This window comes from Aquarana catesbeiana, linkage group LG05, assembly GCF_042186555.1.
Source record: "Aquarana catesbeiana isolate 2022-GZ linkage group LG05, ASM4218655v1, whole genome shotgun sequence".
Taxonomy (NCBI): Eukaryota; Metazoa; Chordata; class Amphibia; order Anura; family Ranidae; genus Aquarana; species Aquarana catesbeiana.
This window is the reverse complement of record NC_133328.1, coordinates 161,107,513-161,134,991: the sequence shown is the minus strand read 5'-3', so window position 1 is coordinate 161,134,991 and position 27,479 is coordinate 161,107,513. Positions and strand designations below refer to the sequence as shown.

The 27,479-nt window shown below is 43.9% G+C and overlaps 1 protein-coding gene across 2 annotated transcripts in view; it reads right to left on the bottom strand.

Annotated features, from left to right (window-relative positions):
• Nucleotides 1-27,479, bottom strand: part of CNOT10 (CCR4-NOT transcription complex subunit 10) — a 224,901-nt gene that overhangs the window by 124,652 nt on the left and 72,770 nt on the right. For both annotated transcript variants that reach the window (XM_073630300.1, XM_073630301.1), the window contains 2 exons: nt 14,051-14,200; nt 2,336-2,538 (listed from right to left, as the gene is read on the bottom strand). In XM_073630300.1, the coding sequence (XP_073486401.1) occupies nt 2,336-2,538; nt 14,051-14,200 (353 nt within the window). The remainder of the gene's footprint in view (nt 1-2,335; nt 2,539-14,050; nt 14,201-27,479) is intronic.

The following is a 27,479-nucleotide window of genomic DNA, read 5'->3' as shown; positions in this document are numbered from 1 at the left end:
CGTAAAAAAACGGCCTCGTCATTAAGGGGGCAAATCCTTCCGGGGCTGAAGTGGTTAAGACAGAGTACAAGTACCGATACCTTTTTTCCAAGTACTTGCCGAAACTGATTACCAATACTTTTTTACTGTCATGTGACAGTGGCACTAATATGCAGCACTGATGGAGGCGTGGACTGTGTCAGTTTATTTGGATTTTTTTTTTTTTACAATGCCTTCTTTTTTTGGGGGGGGGGGGGGGGGGGGGAGGGGGGGGCAGCGTCTGTTTTTTTTATTTTACAATTTAACCTTTAATTATTACTTTTTTCATTTATCAGCCCCGCTGGGGGGGGGTTGCTTTGGTGAGACATCACGGGTGGAACACAGACCCCTGACATCTCCCATTTGAGACAGGGAAAGCGACTGAGGGCACAGATTTCCCTGTCCCTTTCTCAGCAGTCTCAGCTGCATTGAAGATGGATGGACAGGAGATAGCGGCTCCTCTCCATTCATAAACTGAAGCATCATAAAACACAGTTTACAATGCTCAGTTATGAATGGACAGTGTCAGATATCACTGACTTTGTGCATTCGGAAAAGGAAGGAGCCGGTAAATGACATAATTCCTCCGCTCTCCATCCTGACAGTTCTGGGACGGGGGGGGGGACCCAGAGGAGGACACGGAGAGAGGAAGGAGGATCCGGGGATAGTCAGGGGTGGTCAGGGGTGGTCGGTGTGCGGCGGGGCAGTTACAAGCAACGATTTCCCTGTATAGCCTTTCAATAATGCAGCTGACAGCCGCAGGAGGGAGAGGGAGAGAAGCAGCTGTCAGCTGCTTTACTGAAAGACTATACAGTGGGAACAGTGCTTGTAACTGCCCCCGCCGCCACACCGATCACCTGTAAGGCTGCTCAGCCCCCCCTGCTGCACTGAGGATGCCTGGTCCGATACAACAGGTGTCGGATTAAGCATCGAAGCATTTGAGTACCGATAATCATGCAAATGCTTGATATCAACACCGATACTAGCATCGGTGCAACCCAAGTTGATATCAAAGCTGATTCCATGGCTTTGAGGTTGTTAATAGACAATGGGGTTGATTTACTAAAACTGGAGAGTGCAAAATCTGTTTTATTTTTTGTTTTTTGTGTCAAAGCTCAATTGAACAAGCTGAAGATCTTCTTGATAAAAAAAAAAAAAAAAAAAAAAAAGCTGAAGTTAGGAGCCATTTGACTACAGTGCACCAGATTTTGCACCAATTTTAGTAAAATCAACCCCACTATGTGCATTCATAGTACTGTTGGTGACCAAATAAAGCACCCTGCTCTTTATTAGGTCGAAATTTAGTGCCTTTACTAAAATACAGTTTTCAACTCCCTCTGTAGAACACTAGTCTATAAAAGGCAAGAATATGTTTCAAAGTAGAGCTGCTGAATCATTAACATAACCAAACATTGGAGCACAGCAAGGGAAATTTTCCACTGCATTATCAGAGCCCTTCTTTGCACATTGGAATATAAAACGCTAATTGTGGTAAGAATTCTCCTAAAAAGAAGGTGGTCATTTAAAAAAAAAAAAAAAAAAAATTGCACTTTTTGCAGGTGAAAAAAAAAAAATATGTGCATTTATCATTTTTTTGTTGGAGGAGCCTGTAAAAGCATTGCTGATCGCTGGCGCCATGCAGGTCTCCTGCAGATCTGTCAGTGTATCTGTGTGCCCATACATCCCTTACAGGCAAGCAGATACACTGACAGGAAGAATCTATGAACTACCACGGCGCTCCACAGCACCGTGGGGTAGTTGACTGAAAACTTCAAGCCGACAGCCGCAAAGGATGTAAGGGCTTGTAGTTCATTCATACACAGATGTGGGTGGAGCCATGCATGGCTACATTGGTTTTAAAAAGTGACAGCTAGTATGGAAAACTTAGCCAGTACCGGGGGGGGGGGGGGGGTAGGAATCAGACAGCGGCTGCAGCAGTGGGAGCATGTTACATTTTCCACCCTAAAAACACGTTACATGTTCCCAAAGGAGATGTACGGCCAAAGCTACTGGCCATACTTTCCTTGTAGGTCACAGGATTGCAGAACTGAGATCAGACTAAAGCCCACCATCAGCAGACATCACAAAGCTGGTCCAGGCTCTGCAGGGATCCTGACAATGTTGCCCAGATGCCTGACCAGCAGCTGGCTTAGCCTCTCAGTGCACCGCTGAGAGCCTGAGCCAGCCACTCCTACCATGCTGCTGCCATTTAGGTGAGCATGTGTGTTTCTTTTTTTACAAACCCATACTCCTTTATGTATTGCACAGAAACTGTAAAACATAAAAGCTAAACTATCTTCTAGAAGAATGAACTTACCCCCTTATTAGCAGCTATACAACATTCTGCTAATCTTAACCAGAGACGTGGATTTGAATGATAAACCTGAACAGCTTCTATTAGACATTCAAAGGCTGCCAGTGGTCGCCCAATGTGTAGGAGCTGTATGCCACAGTTATACAGCAACTCATACCGTTTGTTGGTCAACAATGTACACATGGGTCTGCCTGAAAACTTCTTCCCTGAAATCAAAAAACATTTTAAAAATGCAACAACAAACCTGGTTATACGTATGCATATGTAACGTGGTGATAATAATCAGATTAGTATACTTGTTTTCCTTACATTCAGAAGTGGCAAATTCCATTTCTAACATTTACTCTGCTTACAGAAAAAAAACCAACAACAACAACAACAACATAGTTAGGTCCATATATTTGGACACAGGCACAATTTTAGATTTTTTGGGCATTTACAAAAAACATATTCAAGCCATAGTTATATAATGGATATGGGTTGAAAGTGCACACTCAGGTTTAATTTGAGGGTATGTACATCCAAATCGGAGAAAGGGTTTACGAATTACAGTTCTTAATAGCCACCCCCCCCTTTTTCAAGGGACCAAAAGTAATTGGACAATTGAATCAAAAGCTGTTTTATGGCCAGGTGTGGGCTACTCCATTATTTCTTCACCAAACAGGTAAAAGGTCTGGAGCGGATTCTAAATGTGGTATTTGCATTTGAAACGTATTGCTGTGAACCAATATGCGTTCAAAGGAGCTGTCAATGCAAGTGAAACAGGCCATTGTAAGGCTTCAAAAACTAAGCAAATCCATCAGAGAGATCGCAGCAACATAAGGCGTGGCCAAATCAACAGTTTGGTACATTCTGAGGAAAGAATGCATTGGTGAGCTCAGCAACATAAAAAAGGCCTGGACATCCACGGAAGACAACAGTGGTGGAAGATCGCAGAATTCTCTATATGGTAAAGAAAAACCCATTCACAACACCCAGACAAGTGAAGGACACTCTCCAGGAGGTGGGCGTATCATTGTCAAAGTCTACAACCAAGAGTAGACTTCACGAGAGCAAATACAGAGGGGGTTCACAAGGTGCAAACCACTCATAAGCCTGAAGAATAAAAAAGCCAGATTAGACGTTGCCAAAAAACATCTAAAAAAGCCAGACCAGTTCTGGAAAAGCATTCTTTGGACGGATGAAAGATTAATCCGTACCAGAATGACGGGAAGAAAAAAAAGTGTGGAGAAGGCTTGGAACAACTCATGATCCAAAGCACACAACGTCATCTGTAAAACATGGTGGAGGCAGTGTGATGGAATGGGCATGCATGGCTTCCAGTGACACTGGGTCATTGGTGTTTATTGATGATGTGACAGAAGACAGAAGCAGCTGGATGAATTCTGCAGCATTTAAGAGATATACTGTCAGCCCAGATTCAGCCAAATGCAGAAAAGTTGATTGGACAGTGCTTCACAGTACAGATGGACAATGATCCAAAACACACTGCAAAAGCAACCCAGGAGCTTTTGATGGAAAAAAAGTGTAAAATTCTGCAATGGCCAAGGCAATCACCTGATCTCAACCCAATTGAGCATGCACTTGCTGAAGGCAAAACTAAAGGCAGAAAGAACCACAAAGAACAATTGAAGACAGCTGCAGTTAGAGCCTGGCAAAGCATCAGAAAGAAGGAACCCCAGTCTTTGGTAATGTCCATGAAAGTCTGCATTTCAAATTCATTTGGATTGTTTAATTTTAATTTTATTCTGGAGGCATACTGTGGGGGAGATGATTCACCTTCTCCATTTTTCCTGTCAACCATGATCATCGAAAGTGAAAAGTGAAAGAAATTCCCAAATTGTGGGTTACTAGTTCTGGTGACACCATGGGATTACCTTCACTTTGAAGGTATTTCTCCTAATTTTCTTCTTTAGATATTGTACATGAAGGGAAATACAGTGGCGTCGGAAAGTATTCACAGCACTTCACTTCTTCCACATTTTGTGATGTTACAGCTTTATTCCAAAACGGATTAAAGTCACTATTTTCCTCAAAATTCTACAAACAATTCCCCATAATGACAAGACGTGTGTTTGAAATCTTTGCAAATATAGACACACATACAGTGGGGACAGAAAGTATTCAGACCCCCTTAAATTTTTCACTCTTTGGTATATTGCAGCCAATTGCTAAAATCATTTAAGTTCATTTTTGTTCCTCATTAATGTACACACAGCACCCCATATTGACAGAAAAACACAGAATTGTTGAAATTTTTGCAGATTTATTAACAAAGAAAAACTGAAATATCACATGGTCCTAAGTATTCAGACCCTTTGCTGTTACACTCATATATTTAACTCAGGTACTGTCCATTTCTTCTGATCATCCTTGAGATGGTTCTACACCTTCATTTGAGTTCAGCTGTGTTTTATTATACTGATTGTACTCGATTAGGAAAGCCACACACCTGTCTATATAAGACCTTAGAGCTCACAGTGCATGTCAGAGCAAATGAGAATCATGACGTCAAAGGAACTGCCTAAAGAGCTCAGAGACAGAATTGTGGCAAGGCACAGATCTGGCCAAGGTTACAAAAAATTTCTGCTGCACTTAAGATTCCTAAGGGCACAGTGGCCTCCATAATCCTTAAATGGAAGAAGTTTGGGACAACCAGAACCCTTCCTAGAGCTGGCCGTCTGGCCAAACTGAGCTATCGGGAGAGAAGAGCCTTGGTGAGAGAGGTAAAGAAGAACCCAAAGATCACTGTGGCTGAGCTCCAGAGTTGCAGTCAGGAGATGGGAGAAAGTTGTAGAAAGTCAACCATCACTGCAGCCCTCCAACCGGCCAGGGCTTTATGGCAGAGTGGCCCGACGGAAGCCTCTCCTCAGTGCAAGACACATGAAAGCCCGCATGGAGTTTGCTAAAAAAAAACACCTGAAGGACTCCAAGATGGTGAGAAATAAGATTTTCTGGTCTGATGAGACCAAGATAGAACTTTTTGGCCTTAATTCTAAGCGGTATGTGTAGAGAAAACCAGGCACTGCTCATCACCTGTCCAATACAGTCCCAACAGTGAAGCATGGTGGTGGCAGCATCATGCTGTGGGGTGTTTTTCAGCTGCAGGGACAGGACAACTGGTTGCAATCGAGGGAAAGATGAATGCGGCCAAGTACAGGGATATCCTGGACGAAAACCTTCTCCAGAGTGCTCAGGACCTCAGATTGGGCTGAAGGTTTACCTTCCAACAAGACAATGACCCTAAGCACACAGCTAAAATGATGAAGGAGTGGCTTCACAACAACTCTGTGACTGTTCTTGAATGGCCCAGCCAGAGCCCTGACAAACTCAATTGAGCATCTCTGGAAAGACCTAAAAATGGCTGTCCACCAACGTTTACCATCCAACCTGACAGAACTGGAGAGGATCTGCAAGGAGGAATGGCAGAGGATCCCCAAATCCAAGTGTGAAAAACTTGTTGCATCTTTCCCAAAAAGACTCATGACTGTATTAGATCAAAAGGGTGCTTCTACTAAATACTGAGCAAAGGGTCTGAATACTTAGGACCATGTGATATTTCAGTTTTTCTTTTTTAATAAATCTGCAAAAATGTCAACAATTCTGTGTTTTTCTGTCAATATGGGGTGCTGTGTGTACATTAATGAGGAAAAAAACGAACTTAAATGATTTTAGCAAATGGATGCAATATAACAAAGAGTGAAAAATTTAAGGGGGTCCGAATACTTTCCGTCCCCACTGTATATATAAAATAAATTTAAAAAAAAAAAAAAAAGAAGAAGAAGGACATAAGTATTCACAGCTTTTGCTCAATACTTTGTTAGAGCACCTTTGGCACCAATTATAGCCTCAAGTCTTTTGGAGTATGATGCTACAAGTTTGGCACATCTATTTTTGGGCAGTTTCTCCCATTCTTCTTTGCAGGACCTCTCAAGTTCCATCAGGTTGGATGGGCAGCAGATGCACAGCCATTTTCAGATCTCTCCAGAGATTTTCAACCGGGTTCAAGTCTGGGCCACTCGAGGACATTCACAGGGTTGTCCCGTAGCGACTCCTTTGTTATCTTAGCTGTGTGCTTAGGGTCGTGTCCTGTTGCAAGATGAACCTTCACTCCAGTCTGAAGTCCAGAGTGCTCTGAAGCAGGTTTTTATCAAGGATGTCTCTGTACCTTGCTGCAATTATCTTTCCCTCCATTCTGACTACATCCCCACAGCATAATGCTGTCACTACCATGCTGCACTGTAGGAATGGTATTGGCCAGGTGAGTGGTGCCTGGTTTCCTCCAGACATGACGCTTGCCATTCAGGCCAAAGAGTTCAATCTTTGTTTCATTAGACCAGATAATTTGGCTTCTCATGGTCTGAGAGTCTTTCAGGTGCCTTTTGGCAAACTCCAAGTGGGCGGTCATGTGCCTTTTACTGAGGAGTGGCTACTGTCAGACCACTCTACCATACAGGCCTGATAGGTGTAGTGCTGCAGAGATGTTTGTTCTTCTGAAAGTTTCTCCTCTCTCCACAGAGAAACGCTGGAGCTTTGTCAGAGTGACCATGGGGTTCTTGGTCACCTCCCTAAGGCCCTTCTCCCCCAATTGCTCAGTTTGGCCAGGCGGCCCCTCTAGAAAGACTCCTGGTGGTACCAAACGTCTTCCATTTACGGATGATGGAGGCTACTGTGCTCATTGGGACCTGCAATGCTTCAGAAATTTTTCTGTACCTTGCCCTAGATCAGTGCCTAGACACAATACTGTCTCTGAGGTCTACAGACAATTCCTTGGACTTCATGGCTTGGTTTGTGCTCTGACATGCACTGTTAATTGTGGGACCTTATATAGACAGGCACGTGCCTTTCCAAATGATGTGCATTCAACTGAATTTACCACAGGTGGACTCCAATCAAGTTGTAGAAACATCTCAAGGATGGAAACAGGATAAAAGCTAAATATATGAGATATATATTTAGATATGAGCTAAAGATATATAAAGATATGAGCTAAAGTGTCATGGCAAAGGCTGTGAATACTTATGGATGCACTGTATTTCCATTGGGACACAGATTGGGAAAAAACAACAAAAGTTTTGGTTCTACTTTAATGCATCTGCAGAAGACTAGACATCCACCTAGTAAAACTTTGAGAAAATATGAACAGGAGACCAGCTGGCGGCCTTACACAGTTGGGCTACAGAGGCTTGGTGCAGAAATGCCCAGGAGCCCCCCCCCCCCCCCCCCAATCTGGTGGAATGGCCACTTAACAGCACTGGGGGCTTTTGCTTAAGGATGTCAGCTCTTGCAATCAAGTTTCTTACGCACTGTACAATAGTGGATTTTGAAGCAGGGTGGTCCTTGCAAAGTTCAGAGGAGAGAATAAATGGGGGAATGCATTTTTCTGTGAAAGCAGTAGCTTTGAGGTATACTCTAATGGCTCTGAATACGTCCAGGCAATGTTGAGACAATTCTTTTGGATGCTTAGAAATGTGGCTAGCACTACAATGTTTTCAGTGAGGTGGAATGCTGAAACCGCTTGTGGTAAAAAATTTTTTTTTTTTTTTTTGTGATTTTGTTTTGCGATATTCATGTCATGGTCTCTTATATGACACACATTTTTACGTATACAGGTATATATTGGCACTCCAGATGTTATGCAATTTGTTTTTGTCCCTGGGGTTGCGATACAAACCTTAGGTCTCCTCCCCCCCTTTTTGGTTTGCATGGTTTTGTTTTGGGTGTGAATTGGGTGTTTGGATACTTTATTGTTCCTGCTGGTTGTTGTCGTGGCGACCAAGGTTTGCATCTGCGTCGGTTTCCAGTGTGTTGTTGTGCACACATTGCGCAGTGTGCGTGCACCTTGGCTTGTGACGTCATCACGCAGGGGTGCCATGCTTATGCGTGGTTGGTCATTCGGCTACAGTTTTGAGCTTGGCTAGGTGCAAATGTCCGTGAGGTGGTGGTTTGATGGGATGCAGTTTGGGCATCCATGTCCATAGTCATGGGGGTTGGGAGAGCCTGGGACACGGAGGACTTTATAAAGGGGGTTGTAGACACAATATGGCTCATTTACAGTTTGGTAAACCTGCTGACATCTTATTTGAAGGTGCACCTATACATACGTGTAAGAAGAAGAGTGGTGTTTTTTGTTTCGTTTTTATTTTTTTTGCCTTCAATCATAATGCAAGGTGAGGGAGAAACATTTAGAAGGAGTTCTCAAAAGGACTGTAAAATGCACAACACTTCATAATGAACTCGTTTTTTGTGCTTATAAGTGTTTTGAAACACTCCCTGCATTTTTAAGAAATGCATTTTCATGCAGAATAAAATGTACACTTATTACTACAGGAAAAAACACAAATATTTATGGCTCGTAAAGGAAATCTGTCAGCATGTAAATATTGGGACTCTTGGCATGCTTTGGGGCTGTGATCCTTATCTTTCCAATTCTTCTTGAAGAGAAAAAGCTCTGCAGAAAACACAAATTAGTGAGCAAAACCACTTTCACTTCTTATACTGACAGATTTCTTTTAACTTGCAGTAAATACCAACACTTAAAGAGAAAGTAAATCCTGATGGGTTTTACTTCCTCTTTTGCTCCCTGCAAATTAAAAAAATAATGGGCTAGTATGCATCGCATACTAGCCCATTATGTGACATCAGGAGTGCGAGTCCCTGGAGCGGCAACACTCTTGTGGACATCGGTGGATCGAGAGGGGGCTCAGGTAAGTATTAGTAGGGCTGCTGCACACAGGTTTTTTACCTTCATGCATAGAAGACATGAAGGTTAAAAAAAAAAAAAAAAAAAAAGGGATTTTGCTACAGCTTACTTGTAAAATCATTTTCTTGGAGTACATCAAGGGACTCAGAGCAGCTATAGTAATTACTATCTGGGTTATACGCCAGCTATAGGTGAATGGACACTGGCACACCCAAAAGACAGGAAGTCCCCCCTCTATATAACCCCTCCTATACAGGAAGTACCTCAGTTTTGCAGCAAGCAATTCCCAAAAGAGGGGAGGGGCCTCTGTGTCCCGTGATGTACTCCAAGAAAAGGATTTTACAGGTAAGCTGTAGGAAAAATCCTATTTTCTTTATCGTACATCACGGGACTCAGAGTGACTATAGTAATTACTATCTGAGATGTCCCAAAGTAATGCCCCTGAGGGAGGGGGGGGCACCATCATAGAAACTGCCACTAAAGAAGAACCTACTTTGCCATTTGTAATACGTTGAGGCCAAAGGCGGGATCTTCTACGTGATTGACATCGACCTAGTAAAAACCCTGTAGATGTATTAACAAAAGACCAAATAGTGGTCTTGTACACCTGGGCCACTGACATCCGATGATGGATGGCCCAAGATACTCCCACACATGGTAGAGAATCTTTCCTCAGAAAAAAATGATTTTTTTGCCATTTAAACCATAGGCATCATTGATAAGCTGGCAGATCCACTGCTAAATATTCGACCTGGATGCCGCCTGCCCTTCCTGGGCTCTTATGGTAGCACAAACCAGGATTCCTGACTTGTGCCAACAACTCAAGTAGACCCTGAGCGTCTGAACTACCTCTAGAGTAGGTAGCGATCTTTCTCCTGCCGACTGTGGAGAATCTTCCCGATTCAAGTGAAAACTAGAAACCCCTTTAGGCAATAAAAATGGATGAGGAAGCAACATTACCTTATGATGCGAGACCAAGAATGGTTCCTTGCATGAAAGAGCCGCCAACTCTGACACTCCACTTCTTGAAGTGATAGCAACCATAGAAGCCACCTTCTGAGATAAAAGGACATTTAAGATCAATTCAAGGACCAAGGAAACAAGAATGGCCTGACAGGTGGGACTGTCCAAGTTACATGCTGTATGAGGTATGAAACAGGGCATGAGAAACAACAGCCCCTGGAAAAAAATGGATAGGGACGAACTCTGACCCTTAACGGTACTTAAGGCCAAACTCCTTTCCTCTAATGATTGGAGAAAGAAAATCTCCCACCCACATATTTCTGCGGGTGCCACTTCCGGGCTTCACCCCAGGCAAAAAATGTTTTAAAATCCTGTAACTGAAGTTCCCCGAAGCTGGCTTCCAGGGGCTCAACAGTGCTGAGATACAGGACTCAAGACCATCAGGTCCCACTGGACTGGGAGTGTCCAAAAGAGCAACCCCCGCAAGACTTGCTATGCCTGTGTACCAACCCCCCTGGGCTAATTCGGCCAATACGAATATCAGCGTTACCACCTGACGGATTCTTCACAAACGATGTGGCAGAAACCTAAAAGAGGGGGGGGGGGGGGGGGAATGTCAAATAAGGGAGAACCAGACCTTAAGGTGTTACAAGTACACGTACCCTTATTGGCAGTGGGACTCTTGTCCCGGACACACCCAAACTGTTGTAGAACTTGGATTCCCCTGCAGAGTTCCCCTTCCCACTGTCCTATACCTGGAATATGTATTGGCGATGGAGACAGCACTTGTACTGTCCCAGACAGAAAGCAGTACACCTCCCTGAGTCACATGACCTCTGGTGCCGCCCTGGTGGTTGATATATATGTGCCTGCAAAGGCATTTCCAGATTGGACCTACAACAGGTTTGTCCTATAATCCAGAGCAAGGCATACTGGCCAAAAATTCCAAGCTATTGGACAGCATTCTCTCCAAGGGAGACCAAGCCCACTGAACTGTAGCCAGCCTCAAGTCAACTTAGAGAGACTGGCATTAGTGGTTATTATTTTCAAAATTCCTGAAAAGAAAGAATATCAAGCACCAATTTCTGCTCTGCAACACCCCGGAAACAGGGCCTTTCGGCAATGCAAGGCCTGGATCTTCAAGTTCCAGACAGAGGGAACTGGCTGTATGTAGAGAACGTGCTTTGACCTAAACACAGATTCCTCCTGTAGAAATATATTGAAGGAACCCCTGGAATTGATTGCTTCCTAAATAAAGATATTTGAGGTAAAGATTATTGAGGTAAAGAGTATTGAGGCGTCTTCAGCAAGCCCAGCACTGGGGCTAGACGCTTTGAGAACCCTCCGGAGCTGTGGCCAATCCAAAGGGAAGATTCACCAAAAAAAACGGCTTTCCACTGCAATTACAGAAATCTTTGATGAGCCTGGAAACAAACCACCACACGAAGATGTCCATTTACAGATGATTATGAACCCCAAAATCTACCTCTTGCAGAGAGGTCATCACTGAACAGCCTAGCCCATCTGAAACAGAAGATCTTAAGCTAGACCTCAGGTCCCTATTTGGCTTTGGAACCGCTACCATTTAATTGTCTCACAATAATAAACCAATAACTTCTGCTCCAGGAGCAAATGCAAGGCAAAAGACTGACGACTCTGTGACAGACCCAGACAGTCCCAAGAGGTGCACTTAACCTACCAGGTTTCTGCTGGCTAAAGATGGAACAAACCACTTCAGAGACTGCCTTAAGATTTTCTGGGCTGAAGTACTCAAAACCCAGCAGCCTCAGATGCCTCTCTCACCCAGGTGGGGAAAGCCTATAGCATCTGGTATCCCCAAGGCAGTCTCCCATCTATATACTAACCAGGCTTGATCTTGCTTAGGCTTCGATCAACTGAGATCAGGCGTGATGCAGCCGCAGTCTGACGAAAAATGAAGGCGCCAGGAAATGCTGCAATGCTAAACACCACAGTGGCTCAGATGCACTAGAAACCACTGTCCATCGGGAGATGTGGACACTGCCAGATCCCTGAACCTGAGAGCGGTGCCCCTGCCTCCCCTGGCTGCCTCTCTTTTCTGGAACCATTTCACTGGTATAAACAGGTAAATAATGCAGCAACTATATTATCCAACCTACTATACAGTCCTCCAAGGATACGGGCCTAAAACAATGTTGGTTTAACTCTATGCAACCGCTTAGGTATGCAAACATGCAGGTATACAAGTATTCTTGCCATTCATGCATTTATGTATGCAGTACAAGGTCAATAAGCACACACGCATGTACCCCCAGGCAAACAAGCACCCAGGCAAATAAGCCCATATGCACGTAGTCCTATGCAAATAAGCACATATGTATGTAGTCCCAGGAAAACAAGTACATATGTATACAGCTTAGTGTAAATAAACATACATATGCAGTACAAATGAAAACATGCCAGTATGCGTTTAAGCAATATGCATCTATGGAAGCATGAGTTTATGGAAGCATGTGCTTATGCAACTATGCATTTAGGCAAAATATGAAACCCTGCACTCTACACATGCATTCATGCAACATGTGCCCATGGAAACAAGCATTTTTGCAATAAGCAAGTATGCGTTTATGAAACCTGTTTAAGCAACACGTGACATGCATCTTTATGCAACCATGTATCCTTATGCGATCATGTATAACCATGTATATTTAAGCAAACATGTATAAACATGCATCTTTATGCAACCATGCATCTTTATGTGATCATGTATATCCAAGCAAACATGTATAAAACATCCATCTTTATGTGATCACGTATCCTTATGCAATCATGAATAACCATGTCTATTTATACAAACATGTCCAAACGTGCATCTTTATGCAATCATGTATAACCATGCATCTTTGGGCAACCATGATCATGTATCTTTATGCAAACATGTATAACCATGTATATTTATGCGAGTATGTAAAAACATGCATCTTCAGCAACCGTGCGTTTCAGCAACAATGCGTTTCAGCTAGTTTGCAAGCAAGCACCCGCTTAACTGCAGTTGGCCCCATTCTAGACCTGCAGGATTTAGCCAAGCACATATGCACTATACTGGAGATACAACTCCTTAAAATGCACCCATGCTCATGTTTTTCCAAACGTGTATATTTAAACATGCATTTAACCTCCCTGGTGGTTTCCCCGAGTGTGGCTCCGGGTTAAATTTCAGCACCATTAGCGGTAAGCCCGAGCCACATTGCATTGCAGGATCCTGGTGCGGTATATTTACCTTGGCTGCCCCTTCCTGCCTATATAAAAATAGGCCATACTTGGCGAGCCTGCACCCTCTAATGGCTGGAGGTGAAACAGGTGAAATGAGTAAGAGTGCATAGCATGATTAAACAGCACACTGCTTCCAGTGGCCACCGGGAGAACAGTTAGAACTAAAAAAAAAAACAAAAAAAACAAACTGCAAACAAATGCAGACTTACCATTCCTGCTGCATAACAGGAGTCCAATTTTCACCCATCACGGCGAGCTTTGTCATAAAAGACCTTCAGAAACTGGGTCCCCTCTTAATCTGGGGTCCATTCCCCTGGACCTGTATAGCACCCTGCAGGAACGCACCTTGGTCAGAACAAACACAGCACAGGGTTCCATTACGCAGGGTCCAGCGCCGTAAAGGCTGCATTACAGGCAAACCGAGGAATCTTCTCTCCTTCCAATGAGGCTCAGGATCCATCCATTTTGGCTGACAGCTTTTTCAAATGGATCCGACTGAAGTCCATGATTCTTAATAGAACCGTCCAGACCTCCAAGTAGGCTCCAGGAGCACATGTATCACATCAGTGACCACCACCTTACATACACTGGTGAAAAAACTGAGGTACTTCCTGTATAGGAGGGGTTATATAGAAGGGGGACTTCCTGTCTTTTGGGTGTGCCAGTGTCCATCCACCTATAGGTGGGCGTATAAGCCAGATAGTAATTACTATAGCTGCTCTGTGTCCAGTGATGTACGATAAAGAAAACCTTGTGTCTTTACAACCACTTCAAGCAAAGTAAAGTGAGTAGGCTCTTACCTGGATCTGTGTTTGATGAGGTTAACTGTGCACAGGCGTTGTCATTTTCCTGAATAGCCTTTTTAAAGTAGAATAGCCCTAAATTGTGTTTTCCCATAGCAAAATGGATGCAGCCAAGATTGTTCCAGAACATACATCGAGCACATTCCCCTAAAAACAGAACAAATCTGTTAGGACAAGGTTCTCCAATATTAATGAACTGTATGTTTTGTTAACATGGACAGATTACATGCATTAAAGGGCAACTACACTGTCATGGGAAAAATATATTGTACAAAAAAAAAAATTATGTATAACATAGCATATTATTTTGCAACACAAGTCATACTGTTATTTTTTGCTATTATATTTTTTTCACCTGCAGCGCTTTAATTTCCTGTAAAATTCAACGCAATATGGCAATCTGGAGAATGCGCCCCAGAGATTTAATTCCCTGCTTGTGTGATTGGCTCACTGATTTTCCCAGAAGTCCGCACTAAGATACAAGATTTTAATCATCCTCTGCAACAAAAATTTTCATTTTTGGTGAGATCCCCCCAAAGGGTTAATTACTTCCAGTGTGATGCTGACACTTTAACTTTCTTCATCAGAAGACTGCATCAGCTGATTGATAATGACAAAGTCACTCCCAATCAGAATCACTTTGCTCATTGCCACAACCAGCTTTTTCTTCAGAGCAGAAATGGGTAGGAATTTGCAACAATAGTTGTTAAAATCCTTGCAATGTGAGTGAAAAAAGAATTGTATCTCCTATCAGCAAGATTTCTGGCTCCCAGCTGTCTTCTATGCAGGTAAGCAGCTAAGATTAGGAGCATTCTTAAAGGGAGTGCTCCTAATCTCAGCTTGTTACCCATATAAAAGACACCTGTCCACAGAAGCAATTAGATTCCAATCTCTCCATCATGACCAAGACCAAAGAGCTGTCCAAGGATGTCAGGGACAAGATTCTAGCCCCACACAAGGCTGGAATGGGCTACAAGACCATCACCAAGCAGCTTGAACAGTTCAGCCAGGAGGGATGTGCGAGCTTTGAAGAGGAGCTGTGTGTGTTGATAGAATTGAAGCGCCGATGGTCTGAGGGACCTATTACTAAGAGCAGAGGCCCCTGCCCCCTCGGAGGGACTTAGATGTTTGGAGAACAAGAGTCGGGTCCAGGTTTATGAGAAGGAGCCAGTACCAGCATTGCTGTTAACGCTGTTACCTCAGTAATATGAGGTAAGGGGCCATTACACATCAGTGTAGGATCTCTGTCACGAAGAGGAGCCACTATTTTTTCCTGGTTAATACATATCACGGTGTCCATCTACTCTATTGTATGCTCTGTGGAGAAATATCTTGCTTTGTGTGAAGTCACTGGATGTTATATTGGCACAACATGGACTGAACCTCTGTCACTGCATTTACTGCACTAGGCACCTTTATTTATTTATTAACTTATTTATTTGGCGCTTTACAATTGGGAGATATAGATAGATTTGTGATCTGTCACTGTGTTTATTTTTACACTGGACACTCTGTTATTACAGTGTGCCCCTATGTGTGCATGACACGCACAGTACTGCATTATTTTGCACTGAATTGCTCTGCACTTTTTCATTGTTTGAATTTATTATGCACCACTATTTGTAACGTACTAGTGTTTTATACCTATTGGCATATAATTTTACAATATTGCAGTGCGTCCTTATGTGGGCATGACACACATAGTACTGTATTAGTTTGGACCAAATTGTTCTGCACTCTGTCACTTTTTGAATTTAATATGCACCATTATCTGTAATGTATTAGTATTTTAATATATTGGCATTTATTTTTATTATTTATACACCGTTGTTGCACTTTACTAGCTTGACATTTAACTATTTTTTGGTGAAACATAATCAGTTTATGTATTTTCCCACAAGGGACTTCTATGCATACTGCTACCTTCAGCAATACTGTTAGTTTATTGTTGGATTAGCGCAGCACCATACCTTATACTGATTCTGCTGTTAGTGTAAGGTTGACCTGGACCCTATTCGGTGCAAGCGGCTTTTCCATCCTTTCATATACCTGCACATGATAGCGCGGGAATAACTATTTTCCATTTTGCAGCTGGGACCATAGTCACCAAGAAAACAATAATTGGTAACACACTACGTCATAAAGGACTGAAATCCTGCAGCGCCCGCAAGAACACCATCCCCACCATTAAACATGGAGGTGGAAAAAATTATGCTTTGGGGGGTTTTCCTGCTAAGGGGACAGGACAACTTCACCGCATCAACAGGGCCATGTGCCATCAAATCTGGGATGAGAACCCCCTTCCCTTAGCCAGGGCATTGAAAATGGGTCATGGGTGGGTATTCCAGCATGACAATGACCCCAAACACACGACCAATGCAACCAATGAGTGGCTCAAGAAGAAGCGCATTAAGGTCCTGAGTGGCCTAGCCAGTCTCGAGACCTTATTCCCTTGGAAAATATGTGGAGGGAGCTGAAGGTTCGAGTTACCAAACCTCAGCCTCGAAACCTCAATGACATGGACAGGACCTGCAAAGAGGAGTGGAACAAAACCCTTCCTGAGAGATGTGCAAACCTGGTGGCCAACTACAAGAAACATCTGACCTCTGATTGCCAACAAGAGTTTTGCCACCAAGTCATGTTTTGCAAAGGGGTCAAATACTTATTTCACTCATTAAAATGCAAATCAATTTATAACTTTTTTGTAATGCTTTTTCTGGATTTTTTTGTTGTTATTCTGTCTCTCACTGTTAAAATAAATCTACCATTAACCGCTTGCCGCCCGCCGGCTGTCATAAGTCATATGACGCCCTCGCCTTCCCTACCCACCAGGGGGCGCGTGCGCGTCGCTGACGGCAATCGCGCGTGCCTGCCGTGTCACTGGGCACACGCGATTGCCTGTTAACACGGCAGGACGTGGATCTGTGTGTGTAAACACACAGATCCACATCCTGTCAGAGGAGAGGAGACCGATCTGTGTTCTCAGTACAGAGCAACACCTATCAGTCTCCTCCCCTTGTGAGTCCCCTCCCCCTTCAGTTAGAAACATTCCCTAGGAACACAGTTAACCCCTCGATCACCCCCTAGTGTTAACCCCTTCCCTGCCAGTCACATTTATACAGTAATCAGTGCATTTTTATAGCACGGATCGCTGTATAAATGTGAATGGTCCCAAAAACGTGTCAAAAGTGTCCGATGTGTCTGCCACAATATCGCAGTCACAATAAAAATTGCAGATCGCCGCCATGACTAGTAAAAAATAAATAAATAAATAAATAAAAATGCTATAAATCTATCCCCTATTTTGTAGACGCTATAACTTTTTCGCAAACCAATCAATATACGCTTATACATATTTTTGGTAAAAAAAAAAATGCAATAAGAATAAGTATCGGCCTAAGCTGAGGAAAAAATTTGTTTAAAAAAATTTTTAAAAATGGATATTATAACAAAAAGTAAAAAATATTGTGTTTTTTTCAAACTTGTCCCTCTCCTTTTGTTTATAGCGCAAAAAATAAAAACCGCAGATGTGATCAAACACCACCAAAATAATGCTCTATTTGTGGGGAAAAAATAATATAAAATTTCATTTGGGTACAGTGTTGTATGACCGCGCAATTGTCATTCAAATTGTGACAGCGCTGAAAGCTGAAAAATGGCTTGGGCAGCAAGGGGGTTAAAATGCCCTGTATTGAGATGGTTAAAATTATAGATTAATCATTTCTTTGTCAGTGGGCAAAAGTACAAAATTAGCAGGGGATGAAATACTTTTTTCCCCTTGCTGTACATTTCCTCGGAGTTTAAATTAATTGAATCCCTTCCCTCTTTCTTCCTACGCCTCCTTCAGAGCAGGATCCTTTCCTTTATCTGATCTTGCCAACATCCAAGAGTTTCATGCACTACCTTGTATAGACAGATTACGAGGAGGTCTGGGGGTACCAAATTTAGCAAAATACTAGCATGCCACTCAAATCTCTCAGCTGACCTTACTTCATGCAACCTCGGACATCCCTTTGTGGGTGCTCTCCAACTGTGCCCCTATTCCTCTCGGACCTACTCTGGCTTCCACATAATCTTCGGCCCTCCACCCTTAGCACCGTAATGTGACACAGTATAAAGCTTTGGAACACAGTTCGTTACTCTGGTAACCTTATGTCCCCTTTCCTCCCTCTCTTCAACAACCCTCTTCTCGCGCCAGGTTTCACCCAACCTGGAGCTTTCTCCTGGTGGTCTACTTATAGGTTTACTGAGGTTCGCCACCTTCTTTCATTCTGCACCCGCCCCTCCTGGTCCTCTTATTAGGATACTCATGAGGCACCACCTGTGGAATTTTTACGCTATGCCCAGCTACATCATGATTGGGTGTCATCACTGAAGCGTAATTCCCCTTACCCTTTCCAAAAGACAATTTCTGAACACATCTGCCTCCACTCCCCTGGCACTATCTCGAAGACCTATTCTTCTCTTAACGGCTTAGACTCCCCAGGGGCGGCATCCTACAAGTCGAGGTGGGAACATGATCTGGCAACCTCTATCGGAGGAGTGGAACAGAGCCTGGTCTACCACTAAGTGTTCCTTCAAAACGGCCACTCAAGAAGCGGCGTACAAGGTGCTCCTCAGATGGTACTGGGTTCTGGCCCGGATAGCGAACTCCAACCCTTCCTATAGTGACCAATGCTTCAGGGGTTGTGGCCAATGAGGAGACGTTGTACACACTTGCTGGTCTTGTCCAGCCCAATAGGGTTCTGGTCCAGGGGGTTCCTCTGCTCTGTTTCACATTCTCCAAGGACCCTAAAGTAGCTTTGCTACACTGCCTGATACAGGGATTGCATCTTACTTATTCATAGCAGCCAAACAGACTATTGCTAGAGCCTGGAAGAAGCCCTCTGTCCCGTTTGCCATGGTGAAAAGCATTTATACTGACCTTATGGTCAATGAAAAAATGTCTAGCATCCTTCACCACTCACACTCTAAATTCATTAAAGTGTGGTCACCTTGGTGGTCTTATGCTCTTCCCACCCTGCAACGGACAGCATGGGTCTTTTCCTAGGGTCTGCTATGTAATGCTCCCAACCTGCAGGACTCCTCCCCCTTCTCCTTTCTCCACCCCCCCCCCCTCTTCTTTTTCTCTATTTCTTCTGTTTCCTTCCCTTTTGAGGCCAAGGCTGGACTCTTGTAGATTTATACGCACCTTTTCCCTTGACAGGAACACCTAACCTATGGGCTCTCTCCATCGGCCCTCGGGCCTAGATGACATAAGAGGACCTGCTGTTTGCGCACCCAGGTCGCTCAGTGGTCACTTACTCTTACACTTACACTTACTTAAAAGTTAACTGCATATATTAGAGATACAGATAGATAGAAATACAGTACATAGAAATATCTCCTAATATCCTTCCAAAGAAGTGTGGTGTGGGGGTGTGTGTGGTTTTTTTTTTTGGTGAGTTTTAACCTGATGTCTTTATTTTAGAGGTTCTTACAGTATCTCACAAAAGTGAGTACACCCCTCACATTTTTGTAAAGATTTTATTATATATTTTCATGTGACAACACTGAAGAAATGGCACTTTGCTACAATGTAAAGTAGTGAGTGTACAGCTTGAATAACAGTGTAAATTTGTTGTCCCCTCAAAATAACTCAACACACAGCCATTAATGTCTAAACCACTGGCAACAAAAGTGAGTACACCCCCAAGTGAAAATTTCCAAATTGGACCCAATTAGCCATTTTCCCTCCCTGGAGTAATGTGACTCGTTAGTGTTACAAGGTCTCAGGTGTGAATGGGGAGCAGGTGTGTTAAATTTGGTCTTATCGCTCTCACTCGCTCATAGTGATCACTGGAAGTTTAACATGGCACTTCATGGCAAAGAATTCTCTGAGGATCTGAAAAAAAGAATTGTTGCTCTACATAAAGATGGCCTAGGCTAAAGGAAGATTGCCAAGCCCGAAACTGATCTGCAGCATGGTGGCCAGGTTCCACTCAGAACAGGCCTCGACATAGTCGACCAAAAAAGTTGAGTGCACGTGCTCAGCGTCATATCCAGGAGGTTGTCTTTGGGAAATAGACGTATGAGTGCTGCCAGCATTGCTGCAGAGGTTGAAGGGGTGGGGTCAGCCTGTCAGTGCTCAGACCATACGCCCCACACTGCATCAAATTGGTCTGCATGTCATCCCAGAAGGAAGCCTCTTCTAAAGATGATGCACAAGAAAGCCCGTAGTTTGCTGAAGACAAGCAGACTAAGGACATGGATTACAAAAACCATGTCCTGTGGTCTGAGGGGACCAAGATAAACTTACTTGGTTCAGATTGTGTCAAGTGTGTGTGGCAGCAACCAGGTGAGGAGTACAAAGACAAGTGTGTCTTGCCTACAGTCAAGCATGGTGGTAGGAGTGTCATGCTTTGGGGCTGCATGAGTGCTGCCGGAACTGGGGAGCTACAGTTCATTGAGGGAACCATGAATACCAACATGTACTATGACATACTGAAGCAGGGCATGATCCCCTCCCTTCGAAGACCGGGCCACAAGGCAGAATTCCAACATAACGACCCCAAACACACCTCCAAGATGACCACTGCCTTGCTAAAGAAGCTGAGGGTAAAAGGTGATGACTGGCCAAGCATATCTCCAGACCTAAACCCTATTGAGCATCTGTGAGGCATCTTTTGAAAAAAGTTTTTTATTTTGCACAACAAGTATACATATCACTCGTATTACACATATTCCATACGTTCCATTGGCACAGGAATTCCATAAATATAACAGTCATATTACAATTTTAACATATGCCCTTCTCATCGTTAATTCTGTCAATTGTTGGTGTACACGTGCATTCCCCCCCCCCCCCCCCCCCTATAACAGAACAGTACACTCCCCCTTCCCTTCCCTCCCACCTTCTTCCCCGGGATGTCTGCATTTCGGTATGCTTGCCCTGTCTCAGGAGCCAAGAAAAAAACCATATCTAGCCCATCTAGAAAGGGGAATCAAACATTCTATTATCCTCTCTCAAGCCTTTTTACTCTATCACTCATACAGCATATTAGGGCATCTCCATATCCAGAGTATTCTCAGAGTCTATCCACCTAGACCAAACTTTCCTAAACTTCTTGGTAGCCCCTCTAGCCTCGTAGGTCATTTTATACATCATTAAATCTGCGTTTATTATTTTAATCCACATCCCCAGCGTCAATTGTTCCTCATGTATCCATCTCCTTGCTATGAGCTTTTTAACACCAAAATACAGGATCCTTAGGAACAATTTAGTGTGGGCATTCACATCCTCCTGATCAAAAATCCCAAGTAGACATCGCATCGGAGAGCAAATATTCGGTAAAGCAAACTTATCTGATATAAATTCAGTGACCTGAGACCATAATGGTCTCACCTTCATACATTCCCACACCATATGTGCAAATGTGCCCTCCTCCTTCCCACATTTATGACATATAGCAGAGTCTCTCCTATGCATTCGATGCAATCTGGTCGGTGTATAGTATTGTTGGTGTAAATATCGATATTGAATCATTCTGTCCGTGGATGAGATAACAGACCCCAAAAAAGTGTCCAGTACCTCCTGCCACAGTTCCTCCGACAACTCCGGGACGATCACCTCCCATCTCTCCCTGGCCTTAGAGGTCAGAGTTACCTGACCCGGACCCACCGCCCCGTAATATCTGGAAATCCTCTTTGACTCATCCGGGTCAAGCAGTACTCTTTCCAAATCTGTATTCTGGACACATATCTCAGACCCTCCAAACTGGGTGTATGCTGCGTGCCTCAATTGTGCATATCGGAAGAGCCAAGACCTCGGCACTCCAAATTGCTCCCGCAACTGGGTGAACGTGCACAAACGACCATCACTACAAATTTGGTGTAGATATTTAATACCGTATTTTGCCCATGACCCTGGTCCATCAGAGAGTTTCATAAACTCCCCCAATGATCGATTGTACCACAAGGGACTGTTAGGGGACAGCCATAAGGGTTCGTCACCTCGTCGCTGAGAGCACAGGTGAAAAACCCTTCCCGGTAACGCCATCACCGAACCTATCTTCCTACCCGGAACCCCCCTCCTATACAAGACATTCTGCAGGGTCTCCTGTGATGTGGCAATTGCAGCTTCCAACAGGGCAGTAGCATTAGGTGTCTGTGGAGACAACCGCCAGTGGAGGAAAGAGAGCTGTGAGGCCATAAAATAGGAGCGCAGATCCGGAAGGGCAAGTCCCCCCAATGTAACTGGTAGTTTCAAAACCTTTAAAGAAACCCTGGGAGCTTTAGACCCCCACAAAAAACTGACAATAATGGAGTCAATATTCCTAAAGACCCGCAATGTCACAAAGACCGGGGAGTTCGAGAGGACATATAGAAACTTTGGCAGGAAGATCATCTTGAATAGATTTATCCTTCCCATCAAGGTGATCGGTAAATTCTGCCACCTTTGCACTTTTTCCCGAAACTTCCCCACAATTGGTGACAAATTGGCCTCCAGGAACTTGGAAATGGGGAGTTGAATCTCGATTCCCAGGTATCTGAAAGATGGAGATAGTGGAATGGGGCATCCCAGTGGAACAGTCACCCCCTCATCTATAGGGAAAAGAGAAGATTTTTTCCAATTTATACGGAATCCAGAATAATCTCCAAATTTCTGTATCAGTCGGAAAGCCTCTAGGAGCGAGGGTCCAGGATCCTGCAGATATAAGAGCATGTCATCTGCATAGAGTGACACTCGCTCCTCAAATTCCCCAATCCTCAATCCAGTCAACTGTGAACTAGATCTCAGCTGTACCGCTAAGGGCTCTATGGCCAGGGCAAACAGTAGGGGTGAAAGTGGACACCCCTGCCTGGTGCCCCGAGCAATGGGAAAGGGATCTGATATAATACCATTGACCCGTATTCTAATCAAAGGGTCCGTATACAACAGCCGGACCCATGAGATGAACACCGGGCCAAAACCATAAGATTTCATCAATTGAAACAGATACGGCCACTCAACCGAATCAAAGGCCTTCCTTGTATCCAAGGAGGCCACCACCCTAGTCCCGGAGTTGTCATGGACCGTCTGAAGATTCAAGAAAAGCCTCCTGATATTCATCTGAGTGCACCTACCCTGAATAAATCCTGTTTGGTCTGCGTCCACCAGCTTAGGAATGACTGACTGCAGTCTGCTTGCAATTATTTTGGCCAATATCTTTGTGTCAACATTCATTAGCGAGATCGGGCGGTAGGAATCACATTCCCGAGGATCTTTCCCCCCTTTAGGTATCAGGACTACCAAGGCTTCTCTCATAGAAGGGGGCAACCCACCGCCCATCCTAGCCTCATTAAACACTCTAAGCAAGCGGGGAGCTAATCCATAGCGATAGGTGTGATACCATTCTGATGGGAAGCCATCCAACCCAGGAGATTTTCTAGGGGGGAAGGAGGCAATTGCCTCCTCCACCTCCTCTACTGTAATGCCGGCCTCCAAAGCAGTGCTGTCGTCCTCCTCCAATTTTGGGAGATCAATGTCCGCTATATATGTTTCCACTGTTTCTGACCCCAGAGGAGCACAAGACTTGTATAATTCTTTATAAAAAAGGACAAAAGTGTTCAAAATATCCGTTGAGTCACAGACCTCCAACTTACATTCGTCGAAAACCGATTTAATATGTACCGGAACGTATTCCGGCCTTGCCAAGTATGCCAGCAATCTGCCATTCTTGTCACCAAATTCAAACAAACGCCGACGTTGAGCGAGGCCAAGCTTCGTAGTATGGTCTGTTAGTGCTGTCTTGTACTCCCGTGTTGCCATCCGCAATGTCAACAGCCTCTCCGCAGTGGGATCCCTGACATACTCTGCCTCCGCGAGAGAGACCTCTGTTTCCCTATGCTGTAGTGTGGAGGCCAACTGCTTCTTAAATCCCTTTACTTCCGCCATGAACACCCCTCTCAACGTGGCCTTAAAGGCCTCCCACTGAAGCAAAAAGGACCCAGAACCGGCATTATCAGCCCAGTAATGTTTGATGGCCTCTGTGCACTTAATTTTTATATATTCTTCCTGAAGCCAACTAGCCTGCATCCGCCAAAGTCGCAACCCAGGCTTCGGTCCCAAATTAAGCTCCAACAGCATAGGGGAATGATCAGAGAGAGCCCTGGGCAGGTAAGACATCTTCTGAACTAATGGCATGCCCTCCCCTTCCGCTAGGATAGCGTCTATTCTGGAGAGTGTCCCGTGCGTTTCGGAGTAGCAGGAGTATTCCCTAGTATCAGGATGGTGAAACCGCCAGACATCTCTAAAGCCATGAGCAGACATCCATCCCGCCAGTGGGGCGGAAGCGCCACTCTTCCCCCCCAACCTGTCCAACACTGAATCAGAAACTGAATTAAAGTCCCCCAATATGAAGATCCTCCCCTCCGCTACCTCATATGTATCCTTCATCATATCATCCAGATGAGTTAGCGCAAAGGGAGGAGGAACATATAGATTCACAAATGTCAATGTCATGTTCATCACTTTCAAAACAAGTATCACATATCTCCCTTTAACATCTGTTCTTACTGCTTGAATGGATATGGGCATGGCCTTGGTGACCAATGTAGAGACTCCCCTCGCATACGAGGAGTAGCTGGAATGATATGCCCCAGCAATGTGAGCCCTTTTTAAAGAGAGAAGCCTGGAGCCCTGCAGATGAGTCTCCTGTAGGAGTATCAGGTGAGGTTTGTATTTTTTTATATAGTCAAACACCAGGGAGCGCTTGAACTTAGCATTTAGGCCTCTGACATTCCAGGCCACCACCCTCAAATTTACCTCCATGTGAGATATGAAGAAGCAGAGACAAGAGTCGAGTGGAGGTGTTCCCTCCACTCTTGGGTATGGTTCTCTGTAAAAACGGGCTTCCAGGCTTCTCCCCTGACACACATTCCCCCATACTTTATACCTTGGGCAGTACCTAATGCAGAATCCACAAGTAAAGATAATTCCATCTGTGCATTAACATAAACCCTTTGTCCCAGTAAACAGCCCAACTGCCCCCACCCCCCTCCCCGCACCCAGCCCCAACATGCCAGGCACTTTTTTCCCATAACCAGAAAATAAGTAGGTAACAGAGATGCGACTCAAAAAACCGTCTCCGTTCAGAGGCTCCTCACATGCCGCTCGCTGGCTCCGCCCTCCTGTGAGGCATCTTTAAACTGAAGGTGGAGGAGCGCAAGGTCTCTAACATCCACCAGCTCCGTCATGTCGTCATGGAGGAGCGGAAGAGGACTCCAGTGGCAACCAGTGAAGCTCTGGTGAACTCCATGCCCAAGAGGGTTAAGGCAGTGCTGGAAAATAATGGTGGCCACACAAAATATTGACAATTTGGGCCCAATTTGGAAATTTTTACTTAGGGGTGTACGCACTTTTGTTGCCAGTGGTGTAGACAATAATGGCTGTGTGTTGGGTTATTTTGCGGGACAGCAAATTGACACTGTTATACAAGCTGTACACTCATTACTTTACATTGTAGCAAAGTGTAATTTCTTTAGTATTGTCACATGAAAAGATATATTATATTTACAAAAATGTGAGGGGTGTACTCACTTTTGTGAGATACTGTAAGAACCTCTAAGATAAAAAGACATCAGGTTAAAACTGTCAAAAAAAAAAAACACACACACACCACACCTCTGTGGGAGGATATTAGAAGATATTTCTATGTACTGTATTTTGATATTACACAAGAACCTCTATTATTAAAAATAAGGTATCAGGTTGAAACTCCCGGAGAAAAATGTTCAATGAAGAAATGTGACTAAGTTTCATTTGATGCAAGGAATGCCATCAGATGTTTAAGTGAAAGTGTGCCCTCAGGACAAGTTGGAACTTACAGGGTATTACTCTTGTGCAGATAGCAGAAATCAATACTTTGAGAAGTTGGTTTAATAAAGCAAAGAGCGGCTCATTCAACTAATATTCTCCATAGAATAATATTGGCTAGAGGGGAGTTGCTAATGTTCAACAGCCTGAGACTGCTAATGAAGAAGAAAATTTCAGAACAAGCGCTACACTGCAAAAAAGCCAAATTTACTGTGTGCTAATGAGAAAATCACAAAAGCGGACATTACTACCACTCTAAGTTGGTGAATATATCTGCTCTCTGCATCCTTCACTGCGTGTATGTTAAGTCACTCATACTATGGGTAACCAAACTTAGAGAGCCTCCATTTGATGTCTTGGAATATCAGGGGCCTCAACTCTAAAATTTAAAAGGGCCTTGCTGTTCCAATTTGTCAAAATCTCACATCCCCAGGTCCTCTTTTTGCAGGAAACACATTTGGTGGGAACCAAGGTTCTCTTTGAAGAGACCAAAAAGAGTAGTCCAAAAAGCATTTCATGCCAAATAATCCTTGTATTCCAGGGGTGAATCTATTTTAATTAGTAAATAACTATTTTGCTCAGTGGAGGGTGTTCACACAAATCCAAATAGTAAATACATACATTTTTATAATCATCTATAGTAAAACAAACAGGTAAGGTTAACTCCTATTATCCAGCTAAAGTGCTCTTTATGGGGGACTTTAATGCTAGTTTATCCCCAAACCTCAACAGACTGACTTCATCTACCGCACATACAGGGGACCAATCCAACTGGGCTTTGACAGCTAGGTTAGTTGAGGTCTGGAGATCGCTTCACCTTAAAACTAGAGCTTGCACCTGCTTTTCTGCCTTTTCCCATTTAGATTTGGCATGTTCTAATTCTTTGTGGCTCTCTGATGTTCCAGATGCAGTGTATATCTGGAGGGGGGGGGGGGGGGGGGGGGGGGGGGGCATCTCAGACCCACTGTACTTTCTCTCTGACGATGTACCTCTCAGGTCTGCAACAGATCAATGTGGAGAATAGGTCCACAATGGCTATTTCATCTGAAAGCCGTCTGACCCCAAATGTCATACAAGACTACTGGCACACTAATGAGGCTTACAACTCCTCTGACTTGGTCTGTAGCACCTTCAAGGTGTATATGAGAAGACATTAGATTTCCCCACAGAGAGCTATTATTTATAATCAGTTGTCCCATATCCAACACTTACATGAAGCTAAAAAAAGGCACAGGCTGATGTGTCACTTTTCCCACTCAACAATTTTGACCTCCTTATGTCCATGAGGATGGAATAGCCTCTCCATATGGCTAAAACTACTAGGACAGATCTTTATAAGTGTAGACAAGAGTTTTTTGAACAGGGTGACAAAAATGTCAGGTTATTAGCCATGCTTTCTCAAAACAATAGACCCTTTGCAATTATATTGGAACTGCAATCCTCTGAGGGCATTCAGCTTACTGCTCACAAGGGCATGTTACGTGAATTTTTAAACTATTACACCAAGTTATAGTATACAGGTCATCTTTATCTCCAGATTTTGACTTTTCTGAAGTCACTGCCCTTTTGCACTATCACGGTTATCAGACT